A 22707-nucleotide genomic window follows, 5' to 3' on the forward strand; every position below is an offset into this window, starting at 1 on the left:
GTTATACTGAAGTTAGGTGACCAAGACTGCGCTCAATACTCCAAATTTTCATGTAGATGTCCTTGATGGAGTGAAGTCTGGTACCTGTGATGTCACAGGCCAAGTTACCAACCCTCTGGAATTTATTCTTGCCCTGAGAGTTGGCGCCTCCATACCGGCAGTGATGCAACCAACCAGAATATTCTCCATGGACACCTGTAGAGGTTTACAAGAGTCTTCAGTGACATACCGAACCTTCTCAGACACCTCACAACATATAGCCACTGGTGAACCTTCTTCTTGATTGTATCAACATGGAGGCTCTAGGTCAGATCCTCAGAGATGCCACCCAGGAATTTGAAGTTCTTGACCCTCTCCACTACTGAGCCCTCGATGAGGACTGGGCTGTGTTCCCCCGACTTCCTCCTGAAGTCCGCAATCCACTCCTTGATTTTGCTGACGTTCAGCACAAGGTTGTTATCATTACAAGCTAATCTATCTCCCTCCAGTACGCTTCCTCTTTGCTGCCTGTGATTCTGCCGACAACTATAGTGTCATCTCCAAACTTGTGCCTGGCCACACAGTCATGGGTGTATAATGAGTAGAGTAGTGGGCTAAGCACACATCCTTGGGTGCGCCTGTGTTGATGATCAGTGAGAAGACATCCAATTCGTACTGACTTTCCAATGAGAAAGTCAAGGATCCAGTTGCAGAGAGGGGTACAGAGGACTAGAGTTTGTAGCTTCTTGACCAGCACAGAGAGAATAATGGTATTGAAAGCCAAGCTTTAGTCTATGAAGAGCAGTATATATGAAGTGCTGTTTTCCAGGTGATCCAGAGCTGATGAAGAGCCAGTGATATTGCATCTGCCATGAGCGATTGTGGTGATGGGTGAATTGCAGTGGGCCCAGATGTTTACTTGGGTACGTTTTAATTTTGGCCACGACCAGCCTCCCGAAGCATTTCATCACAGTAGAAGTTAGTGCCTCTGGGCGGTTGTCGTTAAGGCAGCCCACGCTACTTTTCTTGCTATTCACATGTGAATTGTTTGATTACAAGTTTAAAACTGTGGAGCACAGGTGAAAATAAAGGAAAAAAAAGTGTCTTTGTCCCAAACATTATGGATATAGCAATTCATCGTTCTACAGTCGAGAGGAGTGGATGTAAGAGAGGATCTCTGATGCAATACGACTCTACATGGTTTTCTTTTCTGAATTATTTTATTGCGAATAGTTTATTTTTGAACAACAATCACAGCATATGCAAACTTTTTTGTTTAACTCCACAAAGGATAGTTAGTGCGGCAACGTCCAACGGAATGGGACATTGTGCGGCAACAGGGTCAGGCCTATCCTTTGGAACACCTGGGATAGGTAGGACCTCAGCACATAGCAGCACTTAGGGCCCTTGTACAGCCACACACAGAGCCACGTTAGGTATGCCCTTGTCCAGATTTCTGGCGACTTGTACTGATGACCCTTCGGATCCTTTAAAATTTGGATCTTCATATGAAATGGAAGACGGCTCTGGTTCTGTCAGCTCCCCCAGGGTAATTAACTGGCCCAGACTCCCCACCCCAACTCTCATCTAAGACCTCCATTATAGAGACAAGGATGTTCTGAGAGGCCATGCTGCCTGTAGCCTTACAGACTGGCATAAAAGGATCTACTGATCTTCTGTATGCCTGTCTGCGAGGATATAACTGAGCCATCCTCTTCCTTAAGGCAGTGGATCAGAGCTCCCTCTGTGAACCTTCTGAAAGAAGCGTGAGCATGCCTTATCCTACTCCACTGGACGGACTCTGTATCAGAAGCTGATCTTGGAGGACTCAAAGGTGAATAGCGAGGCTTGTCAGTTCCTCTCTCGCATCCATCCCTCTCAATTGCAGGAGGAGAAGTTGCTGCAGATCACTCTGGAATTGGCTCAGTTCCCTCTGCCTTGCTCTCCAAATACCTTTGTGGATAAAGAACCTCTTGATGTTCTCCTTGGTCACTTCCTACTAGGTCAAAGGGTTTCATGGCTTTCCAACCTATGTACTTTCTCTCATTCTCTATGATCTCAGGGGTCAGCAACTTCATGTTCAGCTTCCACATTTCCCTGACTCCCCTCTAATTCGCTTGTAGATACCAGGAGGTGCAAAGGAGGCAGTGGTCAAAGAAGAACACCGGTGTGACATTGGTGGTTCTTATCAAGATGGCAACGTGCTGGAAGATGCTCTGCACGTGCGAGGAATACACATTGATTAGCCGGAGCCGATCCACCATGAGGAGATGCTGCCCTAATGACCCTCCATAACCTCGGTGATTGCCTGCCCACAGCAGGATACCCAGACCTTAAACATGACAATCATTCTCCTCTGACGATATTGCACCCAATGAGGCCACCATTGTGACCACCTCCAATAGTTCCAGATGTATGGCACTGCACACTCCTACATGAATGTCACATCTGCTTTGACCTGGGCAAGGAATTGCAAGGCAATAAGACATCACGTACTGCCTTTGTCATTGCGTCTGTTTGAGAGATGCTATTTTAATTTCCACTGCACTTTGTTTTTTTGGAGTCTCCAGTTCACAATCCTTCCATTCCAGAATCAATTAGCTTGATCGGGGTCTGCTCAGGCAAAGCTGGTGGTGTGTTACAGGGGGCGGGGGGAGAGAAATTCTCTGTGCCCCTGCATCTTGTATTATTTTCCTGATCTGGGGGGGGGGGGGGGGTGATAGCCTCTGCACTGCTCCTGGTCACATCAAAGAGGCTGATATCTGTGACATCATGGAGGCACACATGTCCTTCACCTCAAATTTGCAACTGTCAATCAACAGCTTGACGAAGAGGTCCCGAGAGAAAGAGTTCCCTTTGCACATGTCCTTCACCGCACTTTGACAAGAGTTATGGATTCTTTGTCCTTCCTGAGAGTTCATTGCCATTGCCATCTTCGTAGAACTGGTGGACTTGGGCTTTCTGCTGGAATGGGTGTTAGAGCAGTCCTCCATTCAGCATAGATTTTCCCCTGCCTCAGCAGACCTGCTCACACTAGACAGACTCGTCCACTCAAGAAGGAAGATATCCTCTTCCTTCATGATGCACAGCTTCTCAAAGATCTAGTTTATCACCTCACACTTCACCTTTAAATCTGTTGGGGTCATTTACTGCATCTGGTTCTCCTGAGGCAGCCTCCTCTACATTGGTGAGGCTGGACACAGACTGGGGATCACTTCATTGAGCACCTCTGTTCTGTTCTTGTTGAATGACTAGGCAGAGTTGAGTAGCCAAAAGACTATCTTCTTTTTTTTTATATATAGTTATGAAGCCGTTTTCTGGCAAATGAATTGTAAATTATCCCAGATAGATGACCAAGCTTGTTAAAACTGGAAATAACATATAGTTACTAGAAATCATGGCACAAATTGCATTTGAGCATTGAATCCCAGAATAAACAGTCATCAAATGCTGCCTGCTTAATTGAGCCATTTTAGTATCATGAATAAATGTGACCTTTTCAGATAAACAAGAAAATTGGCAGATGCTGAGCTCTAGGGCAATACACAAAAGTGCTGGAGAGACTCAGAAGATAGGAGCATCCACAGAACGTAAAAGGGACCAGCTGAGTTTCTCCAGCACTTTTGATGGCCTTTTTGAACTAGTAGAATTCCCCATGGATTAATTTTTGGTCCTCAATCACTTACAATTTATATTACCGAGCAGCAGGAGGGGGAAGAGCACAAGGTGATGAGGCTGATGAGAAGAAAAGAGGCAGGAGAGCATGTTGTAATGAGGGGACTTGGACTCTACAACAGGATATAGGTGGGTTGAGTAAGTGGGGAAATATTGGCCGATGGTCCTAAATGTGGGAAAATGTGAGGTCATGCATTTCACTAAGAAGGATCTATGGATAGACTTATCTGAATGGAGAAAGTTTGCAAATGAATGAAGTATAGAAGGATCGAAGTGCTCTTGTGCACAAATCATGAAATGTCAGCAGGCAGATGCAGCAAGAGGTTAGGAAGGCCATTATGGGAAGTTGGTTGGAGTTTAGAAATAGGTCATTATTGTTATAATTATACAAAATATTGACAAGGCCACACCTGGATTGGTGTGCAAAGTTTTGGTCTTCGTATTTTATGTATGAATGAAATTCATTGTCATACACACAAATGCAATTTACAGTAAAAAATTAAAAATTTACTTGCTGCAGCTTCTCCGGTACGTAGAACACAGAAAGGATGTACCAGCATTGGAGCAGGAGAAAAGATTCACAATGCTAGTTGCTGGGTTAATAGAGTTGTCCTATAAGGAGTCTACATTAGAAATTAGATCTACCTTCTTTGGAGTTTCGAAGAATGAGGTGGGGTGTGGGATCTTATTGAAACATATATCCTAAGAGGAGGCATGATAGGGTAGATGTTGAGATATTTCTGCCAGTGAGAGAATCTTAAACAAGACAATATAATTAAAAGATGATGGGAGTTCACTTAAAAGCAATGTACAACAGAATTCTTTTTGCAGAAGATGGTGAATACCTGAAATTCTCTGCCACAAACAGATGGAAAATCTAGATCATTCGAGGAACGTGGTAGGTATATTTTTCAAAGATCAGGGCTTTTAAAACCATGAAGAATTGGCAAAGATAAAGCCCGTGGCAGATCTGTCATGATTGTCTTGAATGATAAGATAGGCTTGAATGCTGGATAGCTACTCCTATTTTCTCATGTTCTTGAAGCAATGTACTTAACAATGAAAATTAAATCTTAAAGGCCAGTATTTTAATTTCCACCCAAAATTCAATTGAATTGTCGACATTTCCTTCAGATATAGCCATTTTAGCCTATTGAATCTATGCAGCTCAGAGGGATCCCCACACTCTGGAGCATTTCACAGGAGTCCATTAACCTACCAAGCTGCATATCTATGGGACGGAAGAGCAAGGGAGACCTCAACAACAGGGAAAACCCACGCAGTCCCGGGATCTTCACATAGATGGCACTGGAGGTCAAGATTGAACAACTGGCTGCATCTTCTTGGCTCTTTGGATTATTTCTGTGATCTGTTTGTAACCATTGTTATTCTGTTGTGTTTTATTAGTCACAAAATAAAATATGTGTTGTTGTTTTAGGATGAGAGGAGGGGGTGTGGAAAAATAAAGACTTAGTATGATATACTCTGCAAAAGGAGACAAATATTCTCCTGTGTTGTTTGAAATGCATGAGTCTGTAAAATCAAAAATAAAATATTTAACAACAAAAAAAAACTAGCTGTCCCACTGTCCCATTTCATAGCTACATAAAAAACAGAAAATATGGGAAATACTTGGCAGAACAGACAGGATCTATGGAGAGCGAAACAAAGAGAACCTGGTTGGGCGATGCCAGGAAAACAACATCACAAAGACCAAGGAGCTGTTTGTCGATTTTTAGCAAGAAAGACTGAAGAACTTCACACCTGTCTGCAATAATGTGAAGGAGGAGGAGGAGGAGTGCCAGACCTTCAGTTCCTGGGAGTCCACATTTCAGACGATTTTTCCTGGAGCTAGCACGTTGTGTAGAATGCAGACGAATCCTTCTACTTCCTAAGGAGATAGACCATGTTGTCGCATATTCTGTCAAACCTTGACAGATATACTGAGCAAAGTATTCTGGCTGCATCAGAGCCTGGCTTGGAAATTTGACTCCCCAGGATCACAGGCTACAGAAGGTCTAACCCACCATCCATTTCAGATGTCTACAGAAGGCACTGGCTCAAGAAGAGAGCTGACATGACCCCATCACCCTGGTCTTAACCTCCTCTCATGGCTACCTTTGGGCAGAAGGTACAGAAGCCAGAAAACCAGCACCTCTAGGTTCAAGAGCGGTTTATTTTGTTTAAAAACTATCAAGCTCTTGAACCTTGGTGCAGTAATCCTGGATTGTCGGCATTACTGCACAGCACTTTTTTTTTGCACTTGGATCACCGTGAATACCCGTTGGAAACGAACTGGGGGTGTGGTGTCTTGGGAGGCACGGACTAGTGGCCTGTGCGTCTAAATCTATATTAAAAATATCTAACTCATATATTTATTTTCTCTTCTGATTTAATTCAATTACTATTATGGAGTTTCTTGACAAGTACCTGTTCAGCGCGCCCCATGTCTGGCAATAAACGGATTGCCCCCAAAGTTAACATTTCAGATGGATGCCAGTCTGTTACAGGTTCCTTTGAGCTTGAACTTTGGAGCCTGACCCATGCACAGAGCAGCAGCAGCCCCCAGCCCGGGCACTTTCCATGTGCGGCGCGGGAAGAAGGTGCAACGGTGGGAAGGGAAGGTTGAGAATCACTGCTCTGGACCCAATGGTTACTGACATATTTGGCTTGAGAAAAATTGTCATTGGCCCATTTCCTTTGGAAATCTGTAGCCTTTTGATTTTGAAGCTCATGCCCCTAATAGATGCAAAAAAAACTTTCCGGCCAGGACCGTTCAGAAAGTGATTACAGCAGTTTACCCAAGTCGGACAACACCCTGGCTTTCACCAAGTCGGAAGGCACCCGTGCGCTCTCGAGCCAAGTGGTCAGCCCGCAGCCGTCTCTCACCATCAGACGTGCCCCATGTCGCAGCGCTGCCAGGCCCGCCTCTCCCGGGCCTGTTCCCCGGCCTGCCTGCAGCACAACCGCAATCGGACGCCGGGAAGTCGCAGCGAACACCATCAAAGCGACGGGCGGCGAGTCCTGAGGGCCAGCGCGCAGAAGCCGAGGGACCGGGGCCCTGGCGACCGCCTCGATGCACCGGCCCCTCTCCTCCGCACGCAGCGCACCCGGAGTTGGGCGGCCGCAGGGCGGTGACGCGGACGGGGACACGCGACTGGACCACTCCCCGGGCACCGTTCACAGGCACATCCCTCGCCGCCACCTCCACTTTCTCCCTCTGGGTCGATCTGGAGCATCCCTTTTCCTTTGCGGCGAGTCCCGGAACCTCAGCCCGGGGACAGCGGGGTCCGGGGGGGTGGGGGAGGAGCGCGCCGTTGCACCTTCTTCCGGCGCCGCACATGGAAAGTGCCCGGACTGGGGGCTGCTGCTCTGTGCATGGGTCAGGTGAGTGTAAACGTGGTCCTGGAGATGGTCTTTTACCAAATAGGATTGAATTGTTTTGACGATCTGATGTTGTGTGAATCCAGTGGTTCTCGACCTCTTCCTTTCTACTCAATCCCACCTGAAGTAATCCCCACGCCATCAGTGCTCTGTGATTAGTAAAGGATTGCTTCAAGGGGGATGTGGGTGGGAAGAATCACTGCTCTCGACCCAATGGTTACTGAACTATTTGGCTTGAGAAAATTTGTCATTGGCCCATTTCCTTTGGAGTCATGAACCCGCGCACATAAAGAGTCAATGAGGTACGATTAAAACAGTGGTTTTCAAAGTTTTTCTTTCCATCCATATCCCACCTGAAGCAATCCCTTACTAATCACAGAGCACTTGTGGCATAGGGATTACTTAAAGTGGTATGTGAGTGGAAAAGGTACAAGGACTGCCTGAAGAAATCTCTTGGTGCCTGCCACATTGACCACCGCCAGTGGGCTGATATCGCCTCAAACCGTGCATCTTGGCGCCTCACAGTTTGGCGGGCAGCAACCTCCTTTGAAGAAGACCACAGAGCCCACCTCACTGACAAAAGGCAAAGGAGGAAAAACCCAACACCCAACCCCAACCAACCAATTTTCCCCTGCAACCGCTGCAACTGTGTCTGCCTGTCCCGCATCGGACTTGTCAGCCACAAACGAGCCTGCAGCTGACGTGGACATTTACCCCCTCCATAAATCTTCGTCCGCGAAGCCAAGCCAAAGATGTGAGTGGAAAGAATAAAAGGTTGAGAATCACTGGTCCCCACAGTATTTTCAGTTTTTAGATAGACTTACAATATGGTCAGAAAAATGGCTAATTTCAAAAATTCCAATGCTAGAGCTCTGACGGAGAAAAGACTACTTAGTAAGAGAGGAACATCCTCTTTAGCCTAGGTGAAGGTGGGTGAAGATTCAGAAATTCATGAACTCATGAATGATTTCAAAATTGGAGTGGTAGTGATTAGTTGGGGTTTTTCTGAAAAATTCCAATTAATACATCTACATCCGGATGCACTTTCAAGCCAAGACGTATATTTGTAATGTAATTCAAAATACTCTACATGGCAAATTCCAGTTGGCACAGTTTAGTTGGCTTAAATACAACAGAAAGGGATATTTTAACATTTTTCTGAAGAATGTACTCCACCTCTTTCACTCTGCCCTCATTTCCATCAGTGTCATCTAGATTCTACCAATCACCTAAAATCAAAGAGCTATTTACAGTGGCCAATTAAGATTCCAATCGGCACATTTCTGGGAGGAAACTGGAAGAAACCTATGCATCCAGTTTTCTATGCTTATAGTTTATTGAAAGCTATTGTATTTCAGTCTTGCCTTTCATATTATAAAATGCAATATTAATCTCTTGGTTAATCATCACATTTGGGCCCATATGATTGACTTGAACTTGTGTTTGAAAGAAAAGAGACATTACTTCAAATAAAAATAGTAGAATGTATTCACTATTTTTACTTTACAAAGCTCTTGTAAGATAAGAATGTACCATACAAGTTTATAAAACATTGTCATGGATTTCTCGTATTCTCTTAAATGTGCCCTGTGTGGAAAAGCTGGGTGTTAATATACAGTGTGGCCCTGTTATAACGCGGTCACTGGGGTCCATAAAATATCGCGAAAAATGTGGCGTCGTGCTAAATTGGGGTTCAATAAAATTATCCTTCAAACTGACCCAATATTGACCTAACATCCTAAAACACCCCTATTTGACCCATTTTTTACAAGTTTACCTTCTGGCAAGTAAATTACTTTTGAACTGAAGAATTCCGCAAATAAATCGTTGTTGTTACAGAAAAATTAAATCGCAAATTAATTTTTAGTAAAGCTTTTTAATAAACAAAACAAAATATTCAAGAATATTAGAAATCATCATTTACAGTTTATTTCTTAAAAAAATGTGATTGTGTGTTCCTTGCTTGAATGTAGCTGGCACCAGCACTGTCGGCTGAGCAAATTTCTCCTGACACTAACACTTGAGAAATCCCGTGATGGCATTTAAACCAGTCTAGCCATCCATTGCTAGCTTTGAACTATGAGGTTTCTTTGTTGATCAGCTGGTCAAACTTCTCAGCTTGAGCTTTGAGAATAGGACTGGAAATTAGAAGGCCTTCTGTGCAAACTTGAAAGAACCACTCAAGGTTGACATCTTTGGCTGTCTTCAGGCATTTGGCTTTTAGTCCTGTTTCTTCTTCAACTTTGTAAAGCGACGCGTGTAACTTTTCTTCTTGAGATTTTCAGCCACAATGTGTTGATTCTGGTATCCCAAGGTCTCGTGCAACTTGAGTTTGACTTTTAGTCTTGATTGCGTCAAGTACGTGAAGCTTATCTTTCACAGAAAAAGATTTTCTTTTTCTAGCAGTTTGTTCCATTTTGATCTAACTTACCAAAATACGTTGTGAAATCGGGGTTTCACTGTAGTTTGACATAAATAAAGGGTTCATCTGTGAACTCAGTCTTCCAAAGTAGAGCAGCTGAGAGTGTATTGCCAACATGCCACAGTTGAAATTTCAGATTTTCAAAGCAACCCTGAAATCAGTGCAAAACCTGACCATTCGTCCTCACCTGGTATTGCAATGTCCATGTAATCTGCTCAAAATATAGAGATCTTTTACAAAAATATAATTTCTTCAGCAGGAGTGAAAACCAGACACTTTTAATGATTTTGAAATCTGGAGAAAATATCTAGAATAAAACAAAATGGTCTTCTTTACCTGCAACGGATGTGGAGAGTCTGTCAAAAAAGCTCAAGTGGAAAAACATGTTAATATCTGTCGGGGTTGCACATGTTTGTCATGCATTGACTGTGGCAAGGAATTCTGGTAAGCATTTGGTCTAGGGGATTACAGTTTTCATGTACGTAATGCTCTATTTGAATTTAACATTTTTAGTATTATTTCCATACTTCTTTGCTTCCTGCATCACACTCAAGCACTATATATAAAGAATGAACAACCAGCAGCCAAGTTTCAGCATTTGATACTGTTAACAGATATATTAAAGTGCAGTTGAAAGCTCTATGTATTTTTTCTTGGAGGAAGTTTCTATTTAGCTGCTGTCCATTATAGTATGACCATTATTGCCTCTATTATTCAGTGAGTTCGGAGGATCACATCTATGACAATCTATTTGCCAATCAATACTAATTCCATTTGTCGTTATCTATAGGCCAAAATTTTAATTGTCTCTTAAAAGTAATCATTGTATCAGTCTCCACCACTACCACCTATTTGTATCTGAGAAACTTTCCCTTCAAGTACCCTTTAAAACTCCTCCCTCTCACCTTAAACATCTCTTCTTTTGCTTTTGGCACCCACACCATGTGAGAAAACGTTCCGACTGTCTACCCTTTCTTTGCCTCCATAATTTGGGACTTGTATCAGGTCATCACTTATCTCTTGCTCTCAGGAAAACCAGCTCTGCTTATCCCTGTTCTAAAATTAAGGCGGTTAGCGCAAAATGCTGTTACGTCATCGGCATCTGGGGTTGGAAATCAATGCTGAGGAGTTTGTACGTTCTGCCTTTGTCTGCGCGGGTTTTCTCCAGGTGTTTCGATTTCCTCCCACCTTTCAAAACGTACAGGGTTTGTAGGTTAATTGGGTGGGCTGAAAGGGCCTGTTACTGTGCTGTTTTAAAAAAAATCCTCCAATTCAGGCAATGTTCTGGTGAATCTCTTCTGCACTCTCCAGCACAACCACAACTGTAGAATAGTGTTATGTGGGAATTAGAACTGCAGCATAACGTCACATTTTTAATATTCTGTGCCCCTACTTATACAAGCATCTGCATGTCTTCTTCACTTCTTCTACCTTTGTTGCCACTTTAAGGGAATTATGGACTTGAACCCCAAGGCCCTTCTGTTCATCAACATTCCTTACTACCCTGCCATTTAAAGGTATGGCTTACCTTTATTTAACTTCTCAAAATACATTATTTGACATTTGGGATTAAATTTTATCTGTCACCACTCTGCCCAACTTCTTAGACAACTTTCCTCACTATCCTTACCACTTTGTGAAATCCACTAACTTGTGTATTATACCTTCTCCCTAATATCCAAGTTGTCAATGTGAATGAGAGACAACAGTGGTCTCAGCACCAATCCCTTCAGTACACTACCAGTCACAGACTTCCAGTTAGAAAAGCAGGTCTCACAGATTTTCATTACCTTCCCAATTTAAACTTGTATTTTGTTGTTTCAAATTTCTGGCTTGCTACCTTTTAATGGCGGGGTGGTGGGGAAGCAACTGACAAGATTTAGCAAAATAAAGGGCAGCCCGGTTAACGTAGTGGTGAGTGCAATGCTATTACAGCGCCAGCGATCTGGATTCAAGTTTTTACGTTCTCCCTGTGTCTGCGTGGGAATTGCTCCAGTTTCCTTCCATCATTCAAAACGTACGGGGGTTATTGGTTAATTTGGTGTATTTGGGGGCACAGGCTTGTAGGCCAAAAGGGCCTGTTCCTGTGCTGTACATTTTTAAGAAAAAAATGTCTGGAATATAAAGAATATTTGAATGAAAAAGGTGAAAGGCTCATGTACTTCTGCTAGATGCTCACAACTTATTTGTGAAACACTGGTTTTGTGTCATTTTTTTAACATTCATTTATTGCAACCCCTCTATTTATGACTTGCAATTTTTATCAGATAGTTGTTCTGGTAACTTCTGAATTTTGAAGCAATTAATTTCTCTTTCCAATATTTTTATTGAGTTTTATGTAGCTCATCCATATAAGAAAGTAAATGTATATTAACAAATAATTGTAAACAACCTATGAAGGAGACAAAAAAAAACCCAAAATGTACATAAAATGAAAACTATTCTAATAATCAAAGCAATTAATTTGATAGCACTGGACTGCAGGCTTGAATGTTTGTGGTGGGCTTCCAGCTTCACCAAATGAAATGTGCAGCAAACATTCACTAATTAATTTTCTGGTTCCACTTCTAGATGGTATAATATAATGATCCTGATTAATAATGATTTGCCTATGTTTATAGGGGAGATGATTATAAAATCCATACAAAATGCATCACAGAGGATCAGAAGTATGGTGGTAAAGGATTTGAAGCCAAAGCTAAAAAGGGAGACATTAAACAGCTACAGTGGATACAGGTATGATATATGATACTACTTTTATGTTCCGAGGAACACAACAGGCTTATATTTTGTTCTTGAAGATGTGGAAAACAAAAGCTGGATTAATGAACTGTTGTAAAACACACAGAAATGCTGGAGGATCTCAGCCGATCTTGCAGCATCCATAGGAGGTAAAGATATATTACCCCAACATTTCGGGCCTAAGCCTGGAGGCATCTGAATAAAAACTGAAGAATGGCGGGAAGAAGAGTCCAAACCAAGAGTCAAAAGGTGTTAATTGGATAAGAGGAGAGTTGAGAATTGATTTTGGCTCTGAGAAAGGAGAGAGGGGGAAAAGATAAGAGAGAGAGACACATACACAAACACAAGAAGAAAGGGGTGGGGAGTTAAGGAAATCGGAAAAGTTAATGCTAATGCCATCCAGTTGAATGGCCAGAGTGATATGTTGTTCCTCCAATTTTCAGGTCTCAGTCTGACAGTGCATGAGACCATGGACAGGCATGTCAGCAAGGGAATGGGATGAGGAATTGAAATGGGTGGCCTCTGGGAGATCCACACTATTGCAGTAGACAGCTGTTGTGAACTGCTCAACCTCCTGGTTCAATCTCACCCAATTTTTGCTAATTGATTACATGAATAACATCAATAAATTCTTGTTTACTATTTTTAACACAACTAAGTGAGCTAACTGAAGTCATTTGTGGTTTTGTGAATAAAATAAAATTATATTTCATTGAATAAAATCTCTTGGACATCACATGCAGCTTTCCAACTTAACTTCAAATGTAAAAACAAGAAATGGATTAATTGTCTTCTAGGGTGAAAAAAAATCTTTTTATGGTGTGTTTTATTTTTATTTTTTGAATAAATTGGGAATATATTTTATGCAGATTTTCTTGCTTAGTCCTGAATGTTATATTTGACCCAATAACTCTTCTGCCCCTTGGGTGGAGATAGTTTACAGAAGAACAGTGGATGTCTCCCTTATCACCTCATTTTGGACACTGCTGACCAAAATATTTGCTAATTAACATTTTTATGTTTCCTATTTTACAATTCATGGTTGCATTTCAAAATTTACGTGGCTTAATTGCTTTATGGATAGGGAAGGTAAGCAAAACAAATTCTGACCATTTGTTTAATGTTCTATTCTTCCAACGCTACTGCATTTTCTTCCTGTCAATCTCCCTTGAAATGTTAAGTTGAGAGTCATTTTTAAAATTCCCACTTTTTTTTCCTGAATCACTTCCCTATCTTTAAATCTGGCCACATGCCTAGCCTTATTTCCCTCGAAGAAGCCGAGTCTTGCCCCCTTTACAGTTGGGTGAACTACATTTTACCCCATCCAAGCTCTTAGCAACAACAGCAGTACCAGTCAATATTTGGACAGTTAAAATTTCCTGCTATTACAACCCTATTATTCCAGTAGCTGTCTGCAATCTCCCTGCATATTTGCTTCTTTAATTCTCACTGACTATTGAGGGGAGGGGGGGGGGGGGGGGGTCTATAGTACAATACTAACAATGTCATCACCCCTTCTTATTCTTCAGTTCCACTCATATATTATCACTGGAGGATACCGTAATGTAGTCCTTTATCAAAACACATCTCTCCCGCTTCTCTTACCTCCACCTCTTTCACATCTGTAGCATTAATAGCAGGGTATGTTGAGCTACCAATCCTGTCCCTCCCTCAGCCATGTTTCTGTAATGGATATAATATCCAATCCTGTGTACTTATCCATGCCCTGAGTCCACCTGGCTAACTTATCAGACCTCTTGCATTGAATTTAATGTGGTTAAGACCATCAGTTTTCCCGCTGCCTGCATAGTAAGTGTGACCATCTCACTGAAACTCCTGTATGCGATGCTCCTGGGTGAGTTCAACTGCAGCTCTAGTTACTGTATGCGGTCAGTCAGGAATTGCGGCTGGGCACACTGCCCACAAGTATAGGCAGCAGGGACACTGGAAATTTTCTTGACCTTCCACATTCTGCAGGAAAAGCACAGCATTGTCCTGCCATCTCAGCTTTGGTAAGAGTAAAGAAAAGAATATCAGATCCTACATTACCTTAGCCCTGCCCGGCCTTCTCATTGAAGCCTCTGAGACAAAGCCTCTGCACTTGTGTCTCCAGTTAACAATAGTCACTTTCACAATGACCACTCCAAATGGCCATTGTGAGGCCATTGCCAAGTCGGGTTGTAAATTGTGAAGAACAAAATGAAGAGAAAGATAATATAAAATTTTAAATGTGCTGATAATGTAACAGGAATTAGTGCAAATAAATCATGATCTCTATCTCTGTCTTTATTTCTCACATCTTTACATTAGTTATTTCATATTGATCAATTTGCAGATCATTCATACATCTACTCAGAGGATGAAGATCTGCCTGAGATGATAAAATTTTTCCACTAACTGACTAGTTGAGTGTTTCATACATTTTGCTTATTTCAAGTAATCCTCAAATTGTACTGCAGATGTTAAAAAAAAATTGAAATAATAATAGAAAATGATGTAAGATAGTCAACAGGTCAGGCAGCACCATTAGAGTGAAATAAAGATAATGTTTTGTTGTCAGTGTCATTTAAAAGTGAGCTGGAGGCATATTTATGGTATATTATATGTGAAGGTTAATGAAAGCAGAATCCATGTGGTGTGGTGGACAGAAACATCCTATGGGCCAAATATTGTGGACCACTAACCTATAATTGCAATAAACGGTCACCTCATTTATCACTGCAACTAAATAGATTTTTTTTAGTCTGAAGGGGCACAGTGAAATTCCATCTGCGTGATGCTTTTTATTTCAGCTTGGGATTGGTAAGATGTTCTTGCCATAATTCAGAAAAGACAGTGCAACAACATCACTTTGCTTGTGATATGAAGTATGTAATTAGTATCCCATACTTTAATGTAAGTGACACAATTCACTTGTACCGAGAGCTTAACCTGCTCTCCCAGCATCTCGACTTTTATCACTAATAATTATAAGAAGCTCATGGATTTTAAAGCAAGATGGTGACCAAGGTCGTTTTCTGAATGTTCACATACCCTGCCTTCCAGTTTTCCCAGTTTCTTGTGGCCGTGTCTTTCTCTTGTGTCTCTGTTGTCCTCCCTCTTGCTCCCTCAGAATTCATCTTGAGACAAAAGCTGCCACTGCAAATTACTGACTCCAGTGCTAGTCAAAAATGTTAATGCTTTTCTTTCATCCCAATTCCAATCTCCCTTTCTTCTCTAAATGTGTTCCAATTAATTAAATTCATGCCCACCATTCCCAAGATTCCTTGTTGAATCTGACCAATCATGTTCCCATGTACCAACATTTAAATTATGGATGACATCTGTATGGTCATAATAAAGGTATTTTTCCTCACTTTTATACCCTTCTTGAGCTGTTTGCAGCCTTTGCATGGTTAACCACTTCACTCCTCCTCTACTTGCTCTGTAACATCACCTGATTGATGTGATTGCACTAATCGGGTGACAGCACACAAAAGAGCTGGAGAAACTCAGCAGGTGATGCTGCATCCTAGAAAGTACAAGGCAGTTGATGTTTCTGACCTGAGCCCTTCATCGGTAGTGCCAAAAAAGAAGGCAGATGCCTGAATAAAAAGTTTGGCGGGGGGGGGGGGGGGTGGGGGGGGATGTGTGGGGAACGCAGACTAACAGTAATAAATGGATGCAAGTCGGAAGGTAGAAGAGAGAAGCTGAAAAGTGATAGGCAGGAGAGGTCAGAGGGCAAAGAAAGATAGTTCTCTGATAGAAGAAAGGGAAGGAATTGGGAAGCTGGAGGAAGGGAAGCAGAGGGACGAGAAAGAGAGACCAGGGAGTGGGTTATCGGAAATTGAGTATGTCGATATTGGTGCCATCTGGCTGGAGACTGCTGAGACAGAACATTTGATGTTCTGCCAATTTGTGGCCTCACTTGCAGTGCATGACACCATGGACAGACTGGTCAGTGTGACAATGGGATGTGGAATTGAAGTGGTGGTCCTTACCATTGCAGTGGACAGGGAGAAGATGGTCAGCAAAGCGATCTCCCATTCTACAACCAGTCATCTTGATGTAGAGGAGGCCACATCAGCAGCACCAGATGCAGTAAATACCCCTGAAGTTTCACACATTCTTATCATTTTAGTCATGGTTGAAAAACGTCAGCGATGGCTTCTCTTGCTGCAGTTGTCTCACAGTCCCATCAGTTTATCTTTGTCTTCCATTCCTAATGCTTTCCCCTCTTGGTCACTTGATCCAAATCTCAAAAACGATCCCAGCCATATGATCTGCAAATTGCGAGCTTACTAATGATACCCAGCTGTACCTCACCACTGCTTCCTTGACCTCTACAATTACTAATCCTACCTCTCAGTGTTTTTGTGGATTGGTTAAGCCATATTGTTGGTTCCTATGCTATATAATTATTGCTCATTTTCTCTATTTATGTTTTGTGTAAAGTTTGTGTAAAGCAATATTCATTATGATATATTTTAATCCTTTTTTTTTAATCATTCACACAGAAAATTCAGGAAACAATGAATGACTTAAAAGTAAGTCCAAGTGTCCGTGAAATTTTAAAACAAATGGATTCTTGTGAGAACATTCCACGAAAGAAGCTTAAATTTCAGGTTTGTTTCTTTTTTTTAAATTTAATTCATTAATAAACTAATATAGTAAATTATCCTTTATTCTAAATTCCGAAGCACATTTTTATTAGCTTGTTAAGTTTTTGTATAATGTGAAATTTGTATTTTTAAATTTAATGGAATATTAAAAGTGGGATATTCCATCATGTTTGATAGTGTTCAGTCCATGAAGCATGGGAATTGCACAAAGTTGAGCTCTATCCTGTCTACCTTTACAAATTTCAATCTTTTGGGATATTTGCTGAATAACTAATGTTGGCTAAATCCTCTGCTCTGTTTCCTACCCAGTGTTAATGAAAATTAGATATCTATACCTGAAAAATATTCAATATGATCACCAAGTCAGTCTGCACATGTAATTTTTTTTACATCTCTATCTTCAGGTTGTACCATATTTGACAACATATAAGGGACCCCCCCCCCCCCCCCACCTCATTTCAGCAGGGAATATTAAGAATTTTTATTTAGTGTACTTACAGCCTTCTCACTGGGGGAAGTGAATGGCGTGGGCGGCTCCGGAATTAGATGGGTTTCCTCGGAGCTGGAGGGTTGCACTGGCACACGTGGAGCCTCCTCCAGCAGCAAAAACCACGCGACCATGCTCTTTGGTTACCTACATCTCCTTACCTCTCTGCCAGAGCAGCAGCATGGCTGCAGCACTGTCCACGTCACTGGACACAGCGCACACCACCTGGCGTAGCTACCGGCTCATTTGCCACCAGGCCCATTTCTTTCCGGCAATGTTCAGCGCCCAGTGGCCACCGTGCACAGGGACAACTGGGAAACTTACAAAATTTCAACTTCACGTACAACACCTGGGGGATATTTTTGAGCCAATATTTGTGGGATAAAGTGGATCTTGTATGCCATCAAATACGGTAATTAAAAAGTATATTCCTGAACTATCACAAGTCCATGCCGATGAAGTCACTATTCTGGGCTGGTCCCATTTACCTGCATTTGGTCCATATTCTTGTAATACCCTCCTGTCTATACATCTGTCCAAATGTCTTGAATGGCAATATTGTGCTCCAGAGTTGGCATCAGAAGAGATCAAATCATGCGAGGGGGGGACACAAACTGCCATTTGAGAACTCACTCAACAGGGGAGGGGGAGCGAATGCTATACCTGCTGTGGACTCCTCCATATGTTGCTCCGTCACACTTCCTTCTAGTGCGTGGAGACAAAACCACGTAAATCATTTTAGTGACACCCGCGATGATGGAATCACCCAGTGCAGTCTACAACCCCTAGTGATGCTAGTGCTGCGGGTGGGTGAGGGTGGGCACAATAACTCATTGGGCAGGTATGAACTGCAAATGCCTCCTCCCCCCTTCCACGATGCCAAGCCTTTTGTGCCCACTTCTATGGTTTCATCTGGCAGCTTTCTCCAGAATGGACCACCCTCTGAGTGTAAAACGTTGCCGCTGAGGTCCCTCTTGAATCTCTCTGCCTTCATCTTATTTGCAAATTTGAACATCTTTCAGAGTTAAATTTGTCAGCTTGTGTCTTTTGTCACTAGCACTCGGGAAGCTAGCCATTACTGACAGGAATAGTGTTTAAGAAATAATGTGACACTGTAGATACATAAGAATGATTCCAACACTTAAAACTTGCATTCTTTGTTGCAGAACTGGATGAAAAATAGCTTGAATGTCAAAAATGTGGCTCTACAGGAAGAGGTGTGGGAGATCTTTGCTGCTGTTATCAGTAATGTAAGTGGACATGCATGAGAGTAATTCAAAAACTGTTGGGGAAAAACACATACTAACTCTCTCCACAGTTGAAAGAACAGAAATAATATATCTGAAGAAATCTCACTGTTTGAAAAGTTCTAAATAAATACTTATCACAATGTGTAGACTAATGAGATGATTAATAAAAAGTTTCAATGAACTGTTACAGCTTCTGAGTCTAGATCACCAACTTAGATGAGGCATTAATCTGCAAGATAAAATGAGCTCACGAGTTTGTTTCCTTTGTGGGCTGTTCAACCCAGGAAAATCATTGACCCAGTCCCTGATCAAAACTATATATATGTCCTGCATTAGCGAACAAGACATGAAGTTCCTGACAGCTTTAACAGGCAGCAAACAAATGTGAAGCTTGGCATCAGACAAACAGGAGTGTTGAGAATTAGGAAGCCACAGGATGGGATAGCGCAATGACTTGAAAAAATTTGGAAATCAAGAAAGAAATTTTAAAGGCACAGTCATGGGAGGTTGGAAGGACTTTGAAACTGCAACTAGGTTTGGAGACACAGCTACTGTGTCACTGCTCTAAGGATCCAAATTTGATTTTGCCCTTGCATGACGCTATTATGTACTTTGCATTCTTTCCTTATGATTACATGAGTTTCCTCTGGATACTCTTGGTTTTTCTCACACCTCAAAGGAGTTCTGGTAGGTTAATTAAGCAGGAAAAAACCAAAAGGGAGATTATAGATATGTGATAAATAGTAAGTGTCTACGCTAATGAAACAAAGAGGAGGGAGAGGGGGTGTAGATTGCTTTGCTGGGAGTGGCCTGCATTCTTTTGCAGTGTAAGCAAGTTTTGGTGAGCTGAGGAGGAGGCAAGAAACCTCAATATGGCTTAAAGCATGGCATTAAAAAAAAATTGCACTTGCTGAGACACTTGCAGGTAGAGCAAAGTGCTTTTGGGGTAGGCCACATGTGGGTGTGGACGTTGAACTGACCACAAGGGGACTGCATCACGATGCTTTTGTTAGGTAAGCCAGGGAGCTTACTGTGAGTGCTACAGCGGGAATGAAAGACATTTGCTTCAATTTTCCCACCTTTGAATATTAGAAGAGGTTGTTGCTCTTTCAGCACTTAATTTAGCAAGAAACTAGAATAAGTCAATAACCTGGGAATGTCATTGGAAAGATAAAAGTTTACAACGGAGATTAAGGAACTTGTCTCAAGAAGTTGTAGATGCTGGACCATTGACAATTTTCATAATTGTGGAAGTAAGAATGAATGCATAATCCTGATGCTATTTAATAGAGGTGTTTAGAGGTGATATTAACAGTAAAATGTAAAAATTGGGATGAAAGTTACATAGAAAATGTAAGGCACAGAAATATTAGAGCCAGATCCACCAGGCTGAGGAACAGCTTCTTCCCACGGGCAGAGAGACTGCTGAACTGCTAAACAACTCTCTGAGACTTTACATCATTAATAATATTATTTTAAAATATGTGTATATCTACTGTGTATATGTATTGTTTGTATGTGTGCACTGTTTTGAACCATCGATCAGCTCTTTTGTCAGGCTGTACAGATACAATCAGATGATAAATGAACTTAAAATATTCAACAATGTGATCTTGTCAATTCTGATTGTAATTTAACATTGCATAACATTTAAGTAACTTTTTTTAAATTCTAAGGATAAAATCAGCAAGCAACAAAATCAGATGCGCACTCAGAATTCTAAAGGTCCTGCAGAATCAGTAGATGCAAACTCGCATCAGGCAGCTACAGCAGAAAACCACGAGAAGATAAAGAACAAGCGGGAAAGGAAAGAAGAAAGGAAAAAGAAATCCAGAAAGGAAGAGAAACATTTGAAAGAAGATGAAAGTTGTTTAGGGCATAAACCAAGTCAGTTGGAAGAAAAAGAGAAGAAAAAACCTAAAACATGTGGTAACAGAAGTGAAGTCAATGCGGGAGAAGAAAATGGCAATGGTATTCAGGATTTCCAGTATCACAGTAACAGGAAGTGTGGAAAACGCAAGCATTCAAAGTTATCCAGTGAGGGTGCGTAATTACTGTTTCTGATCTTTCCTGAAATCCAGATACCAAAGTGAAAACTAGATTGTCCACTATTATCGACATTATGTGGGTAATTTAAATTATGTGAACAACCAAATTTAAAAAAAAAATGTTTGAAATTCCTGCTGCCGCAAGCAGTCTATGAAGGAAGTAATCCTGCAACACATTTATGCAATCTTTTTGCAAAGTTCTGTGAAAATTGATGCAGGAGGTGGACAAAAAAAGCAAATAAATTTTAGGGTTAATATATCCACTTGGATTATCATCCTTATTTATTCAACATTGCTGATGTTATTCAACTATACTCAACACAGTATTTGAGCACATAAATCTGTGCTTGAATTTCATGTTGTAAAGAAAACAATGATTAATATGGGTTGCTTTACATTACTAAGAAAGGAGAAATTGTATGTGTTGCTTTACATTACTAAGAAAGGAGAAATTATGTGTGAATAAGAAAGTAGCAAAGATTAAATATATATTTAGTCTGTCTTCACTTAAGGGCAGCAGAGAAAACTTCCCATGAATAGCAGAAGATGACACAGGTAAAGAGTGAATGATGAACTCAAATAAATTAGCATTGCTTAAAAAAAACTAACATGAGACTGAAAGTCAATATTATCCCCACATCACGCAACCCCAGATTTAAGGACAGTTTCCCACCGTTCTCTGTCTCCTGAATGAACCGGGCTGACTGATCCCTTTCGAATTCTGCACTTTTGTATTGTCTTTCATTTACGATGGACAAGGTGTCTTATTGGACTGCTCGCATAACAACCTCTATCACTGCATCTTGGTACGTGTGACAATAAACTTGAACTTAAACATTTAGATAGTTGTACTAGGGATGGAGCAGGGCTTGGCCTTGGGGAATAAAGTATCCGTGATAAGCACTTTGGGGAGAATGACCATAATTCGGTAAATTTCAGAGTAGGTTATGGGAAGTGATAAGAAAATTTCAAAGATTAAGTGTCTGAATTGGAGGAACCAGTATTGTTTGACAGAATCCAACAGATTAGGAGTAGCTACCTCCAGGTAAATCTACATTTGAGAAATAGTGAGAGTTCAGTTTATCTTTTAGGGTGAAGGGTAAGAATGAAAAGTAAGAATGACAACCCTAGATGTAAAAGGTTAAAAAAGGATGCATATAGTAGGTATGAAGAAAACCTGGAACAGTACAACACAAGAACAAGCCCTTCAATCCACAATTTCTGTGGCAACCACAATGCCAATTTAAACTAATTCCATCTGCCTGCACCTGGTCTCTGTCTCCATTCCTTGCCTGTTCATGTGTCTGTGTAAACGCTTCTTAAATGCAGCTGTCATGTCTGCTTCCATCACCTCCCCTGGCAGTGCTTTCTTGGCACCTACCACTTTGAGTGTAAAAAAACAATAATATTGCCTCATAAATTTCCTTTAAATTTTCTCTCTCTCTCAGCTTAAAGTATGCCCTCTAGTATTTGACATTTCTGTCCTGGGGGAAAGACTGATAACCTCTTATAATTCTACATCTTTAAGCTCATCCCTCAGCTTCCAAAGCTCCAGATTAAAAAAAAATTCAAGTTTGGCCAACCTCTTATCATAGTTAATGCTCTCTAATCCAGGCATCATCTAGTGAACCTTCTCCAAAGCCTCCATATCCTTCCTGCAATGCAGTAACCAGAACTGCACCTAATCTACAGAACATGGTCTCCAAAGTTTTGTAGTTACCATTGTAATTTCCCACCTTTTTATACTTTAATGGCACAACCAATAAAGTCAACTAAGCCGTGGCCTTTTTCAACCACCAATGTAATCTGACCTCTCAAAGTGCAAACCTCAGGTTAAACTTCATCTGCCATTTTTCTGTCCATATTTCCAACCTGAACTATATACTGCTGTACCCTTTGACAACCTTGCTCACTATCCAAATCTTAAATGCAAACTTCCTAACCAGGCCTCTTAAATTTTCAACCAAATCACTCACACAGCTGGAGAAGCTTTAAGGAATATAGAGACTGCAGGATGATGTGCAAAATAAAGAAATTAGGAGAGCAATGATGGGCGAGGAAAAATCACTGGCATGTCAGATAACTGAAAATCTTGTATTTTAAGAGAAAATAGGTCTCT

At 41.3% G+C, this 22707-nt stretch overlaps 2 protein-coding genes across 6 annotated transcripts in view; one reads left to right on the forward strand and one right to left on the reverse strand.

The window, feature by feature from the left end:
- zbtb49 (zinc finger and BTB domain containing 49) overlaps positions 1-6956 on the reverse strand; it is a 27924-nt gene extending 20968 nt beyond the window's left edge. Inside the window, exon 1 of one of the 4 annotated variants that reach the window (XM_069926620.1) lies at positions 6544-6955. The gene's annotated coding sequence lies outside the window, so the exon portion shown is untranslated. Of the gene's footprint in view, positions 1-6084; positions 6343-6543 lie in introns of those variants that run through there. The other 3 variants (XM_069926618.1, XM_069926619.1, XM_069926621.1) reach the window with 3 other exon arrangements.
- The window catches only part of lyar (Ly1 antibody reactive homolog (mouse)), a 30935-nt gene continuing 14880 nt past the window's right edge, over positions 6653-22707 (forward strand). The window contains exons 1-6 of one of the 2 annotated variants that reach the window (XM_069926625.1): positions 6955-7041; positions 9720-9904; positions 12082-12196; positions 16699-16806; positions 18457-18540; positions 20217-20583. In XM_069926625.1, the coding sequence (XP_069782726.1) occupies positions 9783-9904; positions 12082-12196; positions 16699-16806; positions 18457-18540; positions 20217-20583 (796 nt within the window). In that variant the 5' untranslated portion in view covers positions 6955-7041; positions 9720-9782. Of the gene's footprint in view, positions 7042-9719; positions 9905-12081; positions 12197-16698; positions 16807-18456; positions 18541-20216; positions 20584-22707 lie in introns of both variants that reach the window. The other variant, XM_069926624.1, reaches the window with a different exon arrangement.

The sequence above is a fragment of the Narcine bancroftii genome, chromosome 3 (assembly GCF_036971445.1).
Source record: "Narcine bancroftii isolate sNarBan1 chromosome 3, sNarBan1.hap1, whole genome shotgun sequence".
Lineage (NCBI taxonomy): Eukaryota > Metazoa > Chordata > Chondrichthyes > Torpediniformes > Narcinidae > Narcine > Narcine bancroftii.